The sequence below is a fragment of the Xyrauchen texanus genome, chromosome 37 (assembly GCF_025860055.1).
Source record: "Xyrauchen texanus isolate HMW12.3.18 chromosome 37, RBS_HiC_50CHRs, whole genome shotgun sequence".
Classification (NCBI taxonomy): domain Eukaryota; kingdom Metazoa; phylum Chordata; class Actinopteri; order Cypriniformes; family Catostomidae; genus Xyrauchen; species Xyrauchen texanus.
Window position 1 is genome coordinate 18,442,418 of NC_068312.1, and position 14,157 is coordinate 18,456,574.

Sequence of the window (14,157 nt, forward strand, 5' to 3'; positions counted from 1 at the left end):
CGCCTTCCCCGACGCATCTATAGCGTTAAGAAGTGGCTGGGGCTATGACGAGAACCATAGAGCGAGAAAAGGCGCGGCTGGCCGGCTGGCTCTCATGCAAGTCATGTTGCCGATTTCCGTATGGGGAAACTAAGAGCGGTAAATAACACCTTTTATTGGGAGCGTTGGGGAGGGTTATGTGCACCAGACCCAGCTGCTTCTAGCACACAACAGCCTGCTTGCATCTGGCTCGGCAGCCACGTAACACGGGTTAGTGCATGCCGTTTTTAAGTGGGACCCCTTGTGTCACTACAATCAACACAACGTCGAGTGAGTGACAGAAGGGGAAAGTCATGGTTACTGTTGTAACCTCCTTTCCCCGATGGAAGGAACGAGACGTTGTGTTTCCCTTACCACATCACTATCCCTACCACTGTAATGTGCCGTAACCGTATTCTTAGCTCCTCAGTGAAAACCTGTCTGGCATTCACTCGCCCGCTCCCTTTATACCTGTATGTCTGGGGGCGGGGCATGCTAATTCTGTCTGCCAACTTGACATTGGCTTTTTCTCAAGTTGAAGTTCAGAGGTAAGCGAGGCTATCAGAAGAGACCCCTTGTGTCACTACAATCGACAACTTCCTTACTGAGCAGCCTTTCAGGTTATGTTGATATAGGTCTCGTTTTACTGTGGATATAGATTCTTGTCTACCCGTTTCCTCCAGCTTTTTTTACAAGGTCCTTTGCCGTTTTTCTGGGATTGATTTGCACATTTCGCACCAAAATACATTCATCTCTAGGTGACAGAATGAGTCTCCTTCTTGAGCGGCATGATGGCTGTGTGGTCCCATTGTGTTTATATTTGCATACTATTGTTTATACAGATTAACATGGAACCTTCCTGTGTTTGGAAATGGCTTCCAAGGATGACTTGTGGAGTACCACAATTTTTTTCTGAGGTCTTGGCTGATTTCTTTTGATTTTCCCATTATATCAAACAAAGAGGCACTGAGTTTGAAGGTAGGCCTTAAAATACACCCACAGGTACACCTCCAATTAACTCCAATTATCCTATCAGAATAATTTTCTGGAATTTTCCAAGCTGTTTAAAAGGCACAGTTAACTTAGTGTATGTAAACTTCTGATCCACTGGAATTGTGATGGTCAATTAAAAGTGAAACAATCTGTCTGTAAACAATTGTTGGAAAATGACTCGTGTCATGCACAAAGTAGATGTCCTAAATGACTTACTACTTGCCAAAACTATAGTTTGCTAATATAAAATCTGTGGAGTGGTAAAAAAAAAATCAATTAATCCCAAGTGCATGTAAACTGACTTCAACTGTATATACCAAATAATACTTTAAGAGGACCAAAAATTTCAATTTGAATGCCAAATGTGAAAGTATCTGCAAGGGCAAAATTGTCAGAGGGCTATTCCACTGCTCAAAGCAGATCGGGACTTCTCCAATTGAAATCACCATTGGGACATATTACTCAACACATTAGTGACATGAGAGCTGCTTGGCACTGAACTGGCAGTGCTATAAGCCTTTTGTATGAATTTGCCTCGTTAAATCAATCAGGCCTCCAATGCTGTACCACTTTGAGGCCAGAATTCGCTAGAGAGCTGCTACAGTAGCTTTCATTCGATCAATATCCAGAGATATGACTGCTATTAAATAAGCCAGTGATTGCTATACAATTAAAATACCATTGGCCAATGTTGCATAACCAGACAGAAAAGACATTCCCCATATTTTTTGTTAAATGGCGTTACTAATATTCATCACAGTGAATAGGTGAGCCAGTGTGCTGATTGGGAAGCTTTTGATCAAGGCCTGCCTGGCAGTATATAAGACTGAGGAATGAGAGTCTTCTGCCTACATTAAAAATCCACTCTGTATTCAAACAAGCTTTCCATTGCTCCTCCTCGCATGAAACATTCAATAAAATAGCCCACTCACAAGTAATACTTACAGTAGCAAGCCTCCATAGCAGTAAAGCACGCTAGGCTTTTCTTCAATTGCCATAAACATATACATATGCTTTAATGTGTGGGATAGCAATGCAGAGAGACAGAGGAGAACCAAAAGCGATAGCCAATTTAGAACTGTAAAAGGCAAGTTGAAATCATGCTTAAATACTTTCAAATGTGATGCATAGATACTGCCCTGCAAAATGTGGTAACATGAAATGGTTACATTAAAGAGCTACTTCTACTAGATCTATTGTTTAAAATTAGATTTGTTGTTTAATGATGTTAAATCATATTTTTGACTTGATTCTAACTAGTTAGATTTAGGTGTTAGCACATGACGCACCATATATACACTCACCTAAAGGATTATTAGGAACACCCGTTCAATTTCTCATTAATGCAATTATCTAATCAACCAATCACATGGCAGTTGCTTCAATGCATTTAGGGGTGTGGTCCTGGTCAAGACAATCTCCTGAACACCAAACTGAATGTCAGAATGGGAAAGAAAGGTGATTTAAGCAATTTTGAGCGTGGCATGGTTGTTGGTGCCAGACGGGCCGGTCTGAGTATTTCACAATCTGCTCAGTTACTGGGATTTTCATGCGCAACCATTTCTAGGGTTTACAAAGAATGGTGTGAAAAGGGAAAAACATCCAGTATGCGGCAGTCCTGTGGGCGAAAATGCCTTGTTGATGCTAGAGGTCCGAGGAGAATGGGCCGACTGATTCAAGCTGATAGAAGAGCAACTTTGCCTGAAATAACCACTCGTTACAACCGAGGTATGCAGCAAAGCATTTGTGAAGCCACAACACGCACAACCTTGAGGCGGATGGGCTACAACAGCAGAAGACCCCACCGGGTACCACTCATCTCCACTACAAATAGGAAAAAGAGGCTACAATTTGCAAGAGCTCACCAAAATTGGACAGTTGAAGACTGGAAAAATGTTGCCTGGTCTGATGAGTCTCGATTTCTGTTGAGACATTCAGATGGTAGAGTCAGAATTTGGCGTAAACAGAATGAGAACATGGATCCATCATGCCTTGTTACCACTGTGCAGGCTGGTGGTGGTGGAGTAATGGTGTGGGAGATGTTTTCTTGGCACACTTTAGGCCCCTTAGTGCCAATTGGGCATCGTTTAAATGCCACGGCCTACCTGAGCATTGTTTCTGACCATGTCCATCCCTTTATGGCCACCTTGTACCCATCCTCTGATGGCTACTTCCAGCAGGATAATGCATCATGTCACAAAGCTCGAATCATTTCAAATTGGTTTCTTGAACATGACAATGAGTTCACTGTACTAAAATGGCCCCCACAGTCACCAGATCACAACCCAATAGAGCATCTTTGAGATGTGGTGGAACGGGAGCTTCGTGCCCTGGATGTGCATCCCACAAATCTCCATCAACTCCAAGATGTTATCCTATCAATATGGGCCAACATTTCTAAAGAATGCTTTCAGCACCTTGTTGACTCAATGCCACGTAGAATTAAGGCAGTTCTGAAGGCGAAATGGGGTCAAACACAGTATTAGTATGACGTTCCTAATAATCTTTAGGTGAGTGTAGATTACCAATTTTTCAAAATAAAAAATAATTTGTCAGGTAATCTACAAAATGTGATTCACGTGGTAATGTCTGGATTGACTGATTTTGTTTAAATCATGTGTTTTACTAAATCAGACCAACAAATTACACCATTTCATGGTTTAGAACAAGTAGAAATAGATAGTAATAATTGCAGGTCTTCAATTTTTCAGTGTTTATGAAACATTTATTTTTTATAGAATAGTTTTCATCTAATTTGATTGGACTAGATTGTTTCAAGATTGCTGATACTTCTGATAACACTCTGCTTGTCTGTGTTCACAGCATTCCAGACAGGCTGTTGGTCTTTGAGCTGGCAGTGCTGCTAGGTGACATACAGTAAAATGCTTGATTCTTTCTTGAAACTATATCGTTGGTGGAGCAAAAAGAGACAAAATGACTGGCCATACTTTAAGTTAATCAATATAAAATCCTTGCTTACAATACTGAGATATCTGCATTGAGTGTGTTTGATCACATTAGAAATGTCATATTCTCATTTATGCTGCTGTAATGAATATCAGCATGACAGTGATGACCTGTGATTGCCTGACATCTGCAGCCGAATTACCACTATGCAACAGCACTCTTGCTTGTGTTAACCCTTAAACTTCTCAAATATATATATAGAAAAATCAGTGAGACAATATAAATAATTTTTTTTTAAAACAAGCTTACTTGGCAGTTTCTACTCACACTGTAGATGAAATTTCAACAAAGATATTTCACAAATTAAAATATTTAAAATCTATCATTTTACCCTAGAACCTCATGCTGTTAACCCCCCCTTTTTTACCAAAATGTTCCTGGTCCAATATTCCCTGTTCAAATTTAGGAAAGCCTGAATGTGGGATATGTGGGATATATGGGATATATGGGATAGATCACCCAAAAATGTAAATTATCTCATTATTTACACACCCTCATGATATCCCAGGTGAGTATGACTTTATTTCTTCACCAGAACAAATTTGAAGAAAAACATCTTAGCTCAGAAGGTCAGCATAAACGCCATCCATACGACATCAGCTGTTAAAATAAATGTCTTCTAAAAAAACATGTTCGCTTTTGGTGTGAAAAACATAATTATTAAAAGTATTTATAAAATCATGCTTCCGGTCAGCAGTGGTATGCACGTGTGACCTAATCACATTGGCATTTGAAACAAGTCAGAACTGAGGCACGTGCATCATAGCTGAACAAGTGAAAGGAGGAACACAATTCAGTAGCTTGGTTGGTTTAAATCTGTATTTATCCAGTTCTTTACTCACAATGGTGCATTTATGTGCTTATCCTGAATGCCTCAACTGAGAGGAGAACGTGAGATTAAGTCATAAAATGTCAATGTGAATACATCAAACAAGAGAGACCGCTTGGACTCCACCCTCTCGCATAGGCGGAAATCGCCTCTTCGTTGCTGTGTCCAGTATGTGCTTTGCGTATCTACAGGGACTGTACGCAGGGCTTTAGATGCTCAGAGCAGCTCTTTGTCTGCTTTGGCGGAAAGGGAACGGGTAGTTGACGCCATTTCCCTAGCCTATCACACCCAGGCTGTGCCCCATCTGAGGGTTGTCCCCCCCTAAAATATCATTAAAATATGTGTATTGTAAATAATATAATGATATATTCTTAAAATAATTGTTTAAGAAATAAAATAATACAAATGCAAACGGGGCAACAACAAAAAAAAACCTTGGTGTCCCCTTCAAAAATTGCTCTTGAGAATTGTTATGTTTATTGTCCCCCCGAACATTTTGATGAAATTTTCACCCCTGCCCTCTCGTGAAGCTTACACGAAGCGTATATAGTTAAAAAGTACTTAAACATTGATCTTTTTCGTACCAAAAGTGATTGTATAGCTTTAGAAGACATTCAATTAACTGCTGGGGTCGTACATATTTTGAAGTCGTCAGCGTTTATGCTGACTGTCTGTGATTTTTGGAGCCTCAAAAGAGAAATCTCCATCCACTTGCATTTTAAGGACCTACTGAGCAAAGATATTTTTCTTCAAATGTGTTCTGGTGAAGAAATAAAGTCAAACACCTGGGATATTTAGAGGTGTGTAAATAAAGAGAGAATTTTCATTTTTGGGTGAACTATCCCTTTAAACTCCAGGGTTTGGCTTCAGATTTGCTCTACATAGGCCTTACAGCAAAGGCAAAAAATATGCAATTGAGGACCTCTTACTGATTAATAAGAAAGAGAAATGCAATGTCCTTCCTTGCACAGCAGAGCCGATAAGGCCATAATTACACTATTCCATTCCATGCTCATACAGAGCCAATTAAATGGGGGGGGGAGGGGCACATCCCAGCATGGAGGCACAATTTCCTGCATGCTGCAATTTCCTGCCCAGTGCCTTTCCATGGAGCACCCACCACAGAGCCCAATGTGCAACAGACACCATCATTAGGAAGCAATTGGCTGTCAGTTCCCATTCTATATTTGCATAAGCCAGCACAGCACTATTTAATCAAACTGCCTTAGCTTGTTTTCATGTTTGATATTTTCTGAAAAAATTTAAAGATTTGTTTTATCCTAGTTCTCCAAAATTATCTTTTTTGCAGGGCAACGGACAAGTTAATTGATCTTGTGCATATTAGTACAGCTAGTAAAGCTGTACAGCTAACTCGCCCTAATAAAATATACTGTTTTATTAATTAAATTATCAATAATATGCTAATTTATTATCATGAGGTAAATCCATACTGGCATAGAAATATGAAATGAAGCTGGACAAAATTTTAAAAACAAATCAGGCATATTTACATGTATATTTGTGCTGCCTAAAGCTCTGTTGAATTAAAACCCTTCTGTTTAAAATAGAGATTTCCCTGTTTATCATTTTAAGAAAAGCATTAGGTATCATGAACTAACAATGAACAATATATTTTCACAGTATTTATTAATCTTTGTTAATAAAAATACAATTGTTCATTGTTAGTTTATGTAAGTTAATAGTGCAATAACTAAATGTTAACATATCCAACTTTTGATTTTAAAAGTGTGTCAGTATATTATGGAATGATATTCCGGACATTATTCAAAAGGAATTGCAAATTGTATTTGCAATTGCGTTTTCAATTTGTGGACGCATAAAATGTGACATAATCCAAAACGCAATTGCAAATCGCGCATTACGGTTTGCATTTTCGTTTAAGCGAACGCACAGTGACTGCCAGATTTCAAATGGAAAAGCAAAGTCCGTTTGCAACTGTGTTTCCCATATCTTACGAGTTTTGGCCCTGTCATATTTAAATAGCAATTTCAATTACTACGTCTGCTTTTTCACTTTCTCAGCGTCGCGTATGTAGCCAGCCAAAACTCAGATGGAATACTAATTCCCTTAGTATTTCCATTTCCGATGCCTTACACAGAAACCTGTCAATCAGGGTCAAGGGTGGGATTATGCTATGGGGCGTGTTTGTCTTGGGAAGTGACGTCACTCACAGTCTATCAGGATCAATAATTAGCACTGCACTTTATTCATCTATAATCTCACACTGGACTGTCAACATATTCTCCTCAATATACTACTTCATAGATAGATAGATAGATATATATATATTTCATATACTCATACTTATTGTATTGTATATTGTGTGTATTGTTTACTGTACATTGTATATAATTATTGTGTTGTGTAAGTATGTGTACATTTGATATGTAAATTGTGTTGTGTAAGTATGTTGTTTACTGTAATTGGTATATGTCTCGTCACTGTCATGACTGCTATGTTGCTCGGAACTGCACACAAGAATTTCACCTACTGTTGCACTTGTGTACATGGTAGTGTGACAATAAAGTGATTTGATTTGATTTGATAAACCGGCGTCTGTTCAGGGCATCACCTCTTGACCGTCGACTGTGAGTGACGTCACTTCCCAAGACAAACACGCCCCATAGCATAATCCCACCCTTGACCCTGATTGACAGGTTTCTGTGTAAGGCATCGGAAATGGAAATACTAAGGAATTAGTATTCCATTTGAGTATTAGAAAATCAGTTATTTTGAATTCTTATAATAAAGGTGGCTTAAATTTCATTGATTTTGATTCTCTTAACAATACCTTAAAAATTAATTGGCTTAAACGTTTCCTTCACAATCAATCTTCTATTTGGAGTATAATCCCAAGATATATTTTTTCTCAATTAGGAGGTATACATTTTCTTTTAATGTGCAATTATTCAATTAGCAAACTTCCTGTCAAACTTTCCAATTATCATCAGCAGATGCTTATGGCTTGGAAACTTATTTACAAGCATAATTTCTCGCCACACAATTTTTTAATTTGGAACAACTGTAATATTCTTCATAAGTGGAAATCTTTATTTCTTGAAAACTGGTTCAATAATGGGGTGATATTAGTAAACCAGTTATTTGATAGTGAAGGTAATTTATTTAATTATTCCGATTTTGTTTCAGGATACCAATTCCCAGTATCTAGTAAAGAATTTAATATAGTTTTCAAGGCCATCTCTTTGGAAATCTGTATGCTGTTTAGAAACAATAATAGTGCTACAGTGACTTCTGTTTCTCCCCCTAGCCCTGAATCTACTGTGGTTGGTTCTATTTGTTTTTCAATACATAAATCCAATTATAAAATTAGGTCATAATTTTTGGACCCTGTTACTTCAATTCCTTCCTCCATTTCTTATTGGAATAACCTTTTTGATGATATTAAATGGTCATATGTTTGGTCACATCCTCAGAAATTCTTTCTAACTAATAAAGTTAAAGAAATATCCTATAAAATTATTCATAGATTTTATCCAGTTAAATACTTTTTTAAAGAAATTTAGAAATGATATTGATACTTCCTGCTCTTTTTGTGAAGCCTCCTCTGAAACTGTTGATCATTTGTTTTGGGAATGTCTTTTTACTCGGTCTTTCTGGAACAATATTGATGCTCTGATTGTCCAAAAGGTTTTATGTAACTTTTCTTTATCATATAGACACATTCTTTTTGGATTTTATGTTAAAGACAAGAATCTAATTAATGCATGTTTTTGTATAAACCTTCTTTTATATATTGGAAAGTTTCATATCCATAAATGTAAATATATGAAAAGTAAACCCCACTTTAGCTTTTTCAAAGAAGAACTGAAGATGTATTTAAATACAATTTCAACTACTGTTAACAAGAAAGCAATGAAAACATCCAGAATTAGTGTCATGTTTAATATTCTCTCAATGTTTTTTCTTTTGTGCCCTCTTCTTTTTTTTTCTTTCTTCTCTTACTCGCTTTTCTTTTTAGACTATTGTTGAATACATTTAAATTTCTTTCACATTTCCTCTCTTAATGTATTCTGAACCATAATTTCTCTTTTGTTTTGAAAGATTGTTTATATTTCTTGTATGTATCGTCTTGTTCTGTAAAAAATAAAAAATAGTATTCCATTTGAGTTTTGGCTGGCTACATACGCGACGCTGAGAAAGTGAAAAAGCAGACGTGGTAATTGAAATTGCTATTTAAATATGACAGGGCCAAAACTCGTAAGATATGGGAAACACAGTTGCAAACGGACTTTGCTTTTCCATTTGAAATCTGGCAGTCACTGTGCGTTCGCTTAAACGAAAATGCAAACCGTAATGCGCGATTTGCAATTGCGTTTGGATTATGTCACATTTTATGCATCTACAAATTGAAAACGCAATTGCAAATACAATTTGCAATTCCTTTTGAATAATGTCCGGAATAACATTCCATAGTATATGTTGAAATTAACATTAACCTTGATTAATAAAATTGCAGACACTGTTGTCATTTTACTGCAATTGCTTTAGAATATAGCTATATAGCTTACGTATTATAGCCCATGCATCCATGGAAACCCAATCTGGTCCACTAGCAGAGAGTAAGCCACTTTCAGATATCTCTCTGGGCATCCACCAGCCTGATTGCAGATTTCAAGATCTGGCAATTTGCATATTCATAAAGCTTGTGTCCCAATTGGAGGGCTATTAAAACATGCTGATTAGGCCCACTTCCAGAATTCTGCTAATCACAATTTGTGATGCTGTGGGAATTGTGATTTATTTAGAAAATATAAACAGAATGTTGTATGAGCTGCATGATCTTGATTACGGTTACCATTTTCATGTTCTAGTCCATTCTTGTTTTCAAACAAATTACCCCATATTTCTCATCTCTTAATCAGTGCATGCGCTGGACCAAGGCGGAAAACAAATAAATAAATTGACTTTTAATAGCCTACATGGCCTTTAAATTTAAAAGCTGAAAAAAATAAATAAGAGGAAAGCAAAAAGCAATGCTGATTACAGTGATGGTAGTAAAATGAAGAGAAAATGAACACTATGAAAAGGCATAGCAGTCACATAACGAGATTGAATAATAAAAACAGCATTTCTCTAATACAGTTAGAAAGTGTCATTACTCACAGTAAGTCTTCCTGGTCAGTTCTTCCACCACCTCTGGTTTGAGCTTGCTGTTTGACTTCCCCATACTCTTCAACTCTGTCCTCCTCCAGAAAGCTCAAGTGGTCCAGTGTGCAACGGACTTGTACCAGTCCCCCTACCAGCTCACTTCCCCTTCAGGCAGTAGATGGTGGGCAAATCGAGTCCCAAACACAAACAAAGTGATGAATGGATCAGCACTGACAAAAACCCCATGGAAATCCATCCATTGTAAATACTCCTCTTCTGCTCTCCTTCAGACTTTCAAGGCTGTTGCAAGAACTATAAAGTATCAAATATGATCCCTCTTGTCCAATAGATATCGTAGCAATCGGTCTCCAATTATGTTTGTATCAGAAGAGTCCATTCGAACTGTTGCTCCTTAAATAGAAGTCCACTTGTTTGTCTGTTTGCATGAGTATAAGGCTCATAGCCTCCTTTTTATGGATTCTTATGAAATCGTGCCTTTGAAATTCCTTATCAGAACGCCATTGGTTACAGTAGAGACTTGCAGCTTTCGGTCTGTTCACTCACTCACACTTGAGCACCAATTCTCTCTCCGCCTCTTTTTCCTCTCCCTCGTTTTACTCCCTCACTGCTTCTGCCTTGTTCGTTCTGAGTGACTCTTAAAGGAAATTCCTCAATCTTATTGTCTTGGCAGCTAAGATGAGGGGTTTGGTAAATTTAAAAGAAAAGTGCAGGCCTGGTCCGAGTTCATTCCTTGCTTTTTGCACATACACATGCAGAGTGTTTCTAGGAGCAGATGACAGGATCTATGGTAGCAATGAGCGCTTATGTTGATTAAAGATGTATTTTTTTGTACAAATCTTGTAAAGATATAGAGAGGCTGGATGAGGATAATCTATATTATCTAGGTGCAGTGCATAGGGCTGCTCACATTCACCAACAGTGACAATGTGTTGAACATGGATAACCAATTTTTCCAGTGTCAAATTCTGCTGATGTCTTTCTTATGCCTAACTGCAGCCTCTCCAATGCAGACACAGGACATTCGGTCTTCCTTAGTAACTGCTGTTTGCTTATCTCCAGGCCAATTCTTCCTCACCTCTGTGGTTCAAAGCAGCAACTATTGTTTGCAGAGGTCTGGTTGTCAAGAGATACCTCAAAACACTGTGGGTACAAACAGCAACAAAGTGAGAATGCATTGAAAGATAGGTGCCTTTAATCTAGCTATCTAGATAGAGCCACTGAGAAATGAGCACTGGCCTGGGGGAAAATCTCTGATCAAACACTCTCAATGCAGATATCTCACGATTTACTTTCATGAGAATGATTTTCTTCCTTTTATGTATAGCTGGCACAATACACTGCTCTCTTGCCAACACTCCAACTGGATCGATATCGTCAGAACCAGGGTCAAACTTAATCAGTCAAATCATATTTCAAGTATTTTATTTTGGTTAGGGGTCATAGAGTTTGCCTAGTTGCACTTCCAACAGACATGGATGTATATTTATTTGCTCTTTTTGAGTCTCAGGTGATGAATAAATAACATCCATTAAAGCAAGTAATAAAAAAACGTTTTCTAAACCGTTTCCTACATGCAAAGCTGGGTGCGCACTAAACAGTTTATACACTTACAGGCCACTTTAACAGGTACACCTGTATATCTACTTATTCATGCGATTATCTAATCAGCCAGTCGTGTGGCAGAAGTGTAATGTATAAAATCATGCCTGGGTCAGGAGCTTCAGTTAATGGAAAAAATGTGATCTCCGTGATTTAGACAGTGGCATGTTTGTTGGTGCCAGACAGGCTGGTTTGAGTATTTCTGTAACTGCTCCTGGGATTTCCACATACAGCAGTCTCTAGAGTGTGTGTTCCTTTACGATTACTGCTCATCACATTGCACATTATGGTCCCAGGGAAAACACCTTGGCACACTGTGCATCATTATGTCAGACTGTATGATCAAATGATCACACAGCAAGTCTGCATTTTTATTAAAAAATTCCCTAGGATCGGCCATAATGCCGACTCACTGACAAGCGCCAACCCCCATGCAACATTTTTGAATCTGCTTAAGCATGTTTAACTTTTCTTGTGGTGTAACTGGAAACGCGTCAAGTCAGCGGTATAGAATAACTGGGTTTGTATCCTGCATTCAAACCAGGAAGTAATCGCGCTTGCATAATCAGTAACAAGCACAATTCAGAGGTTGCATTTTCCCCCCTAACATTACATTTCTACTCCACAAATGGTTAGGTTTTGGTTTTGGGGAAGAATTTATAAAATATGCATTCCTCTTCAGTGTACCTTATTATGGCCTGTACAGCTAAAATCAACTCACTTTTTGCACCCCTCTGTGGACATCTCACCTGGAAAATGGAGCATGTGCCCATATGGCAACAACATTTGGGCCTACCGCTTTGGCCAATGGGGGCGAATTTCGATAAGTACAGACTGAGTTTAGCTAAAGAAAAGTCAAACTACTGCTTCAGATTTCACTGTGAGATCAGTCTGGTGTTATACACATTGTAGCCAAGACTTCGGTCACATTAAAGTATTATTGCAATGCTGCAACCTCTTTACATCTGCTGCAATCACTTTTTACTCTGTATAATGCACTGTGAGTTAACTGCCTGCAAATGCCATAACATGCAGGTACAATATTGATGTTGGATGCGTTTGATACAGCATCTTTGACTTTTAAACTGAGAAAGAAAAACTAAATAGCTATACTGCTGTATCATATTGAAATTGCATGAAATGATTTGTGCATCTTCAAATGCTGTTAAACAAGAATGAAGGAACTTTTTCTTTTTGAAGGATATTTTTGTTATGTAAGAATTTTGTTTACATATGCAAGTAAAATGAGCTCTTAATTCATCCTGTGCCATCCTTCGAGTTATTAAAACCTGTACTACTCTTGGTATTTCCATATTATCATATCCACATATTAGGCTATATGGTATACCTCATACTGCATTACAATGGTATACAGGCATATTCACATAATGGTGTTTCCAATGGCAATATGCCTGTACCCTTTTAAATACACTTACTGCTGTTCCACTATAATTACTAACCATTTAAATCACATTAATTTTAGTCTATCTATAAAAACTCAAATAAATACTGTCAAGTTTTATATATATAAATATATAGCACTGTAAATAACACAGTGCCGTGGTATTACAATCTAATACCATGGACTACCAAAGTTATATTTGTAACATACATTCATGTGCATACATTCTCTAATAAAAATGTACCATAAAAACCACATTAATCCCAAAATACCATAATTAGAATGAATATACTCTACAATACAATAACACCAGTAACTCAAAACAGAAAATAAACAAATTGAAACATCCTTAGATTGTTTGAAGGACATTGCATGTAATGTATTATTTTACAGCAATAACCGTAGCCTACGTTGGAGTAAACTATGGTTAGTTACCATGGTAAATTTTCTGGAGGGTTTATCACACTGAAGAGATTTGACTGTTCTAGCCTTAATAGACGGAAATACGTCTGTTTGACACTATTGCCGATTTCAAAACGTTAATAGCTGAGGCAGATATTGACAGAAGTTTGACCTCAAAGTGTCAAACGACGTCCATTATATCCGAGCATGCTTCATTACCGAATCACTTACATTTGTTGCAACTTTTTAGAGGTGCAATTGAATAGCCGACTCTGTGTATCCATTACTCTAACAGGAATGGCGAGTAAGGGCAGCTTGCCATCAAGCTACGTGCCACACTGTTCAGTTACTCTTCTTCAGTTACTTTTAACGCAATGTTGAATGAAAGGCAACGTGGTATGACACTCACCGACCTCTTTAGGATAGTGGCGTCTCCGTTTCTTAGTGATAAGCAGGATAGCTTGCTCCTCTCTCAGGGTGTGTTTGGAATTCCTCCGCCACTCTCTGGACGTCTATAACCAACGTTCATTCTGACGGAATCAGTACATTAACCCCTGAGTTTCTTCAGCGTGGAGAACGGACTTCAGTACATGCTCAAACCGTCTAATAAAATATGCTACAATAAGTATCAAGGCTATGTATGTGTAATATATATATATATATATATATATATATATATATATATATATATATATATACACATATACATACATTTTTACGGGTATTATGCTATAAATGTGGTTGGAGTAAATTTCTAGTGTCCCCATAATTCAAAAAGCTTAAAATATACTTAACG

The 14,157-nt window shown here is 37.6% G+C and overlaps 1 protein-coding gene across 3 annotated transcripts in view; it reads right to left on the reverse strand.

Annotated features, from left to right (window-relative positions):
* The window catches only part of LOC127630430 (neuronal calcium sensor 1), a 45,294-nt gene extending 31,376 nt beyond the window's left edge, over positions 1-13,918 (reverse strand). Inside the window, exons 1-2 of one of the 3 annotated variants that reach the window (XM_052107946.1) lie at positions 13,771-13,918; positions 9,953-11,098 (exon numbers count right to left, since the gene is read on the reverse strand). In XM_052107946.1, the coding sequence (XP_051963906.1) occupies positions 9,953-10,016 (64 nt within the window). In that variant the 5' untranslated portion in view covers positions 10,017-11,098; positions 13,771-13,918. Of the gene's footprint in view, positions 1-9,952; positions 11,099-13,592; positions 13,617-13,770 lie in introns of those variants that run through there. The other 2 variants (XM_052107945.1, XM_052107947.1) reach the window with 2 other exon arrangements.
* Positions 13,919-14,157: the final 239 nt, after the last annotated feature.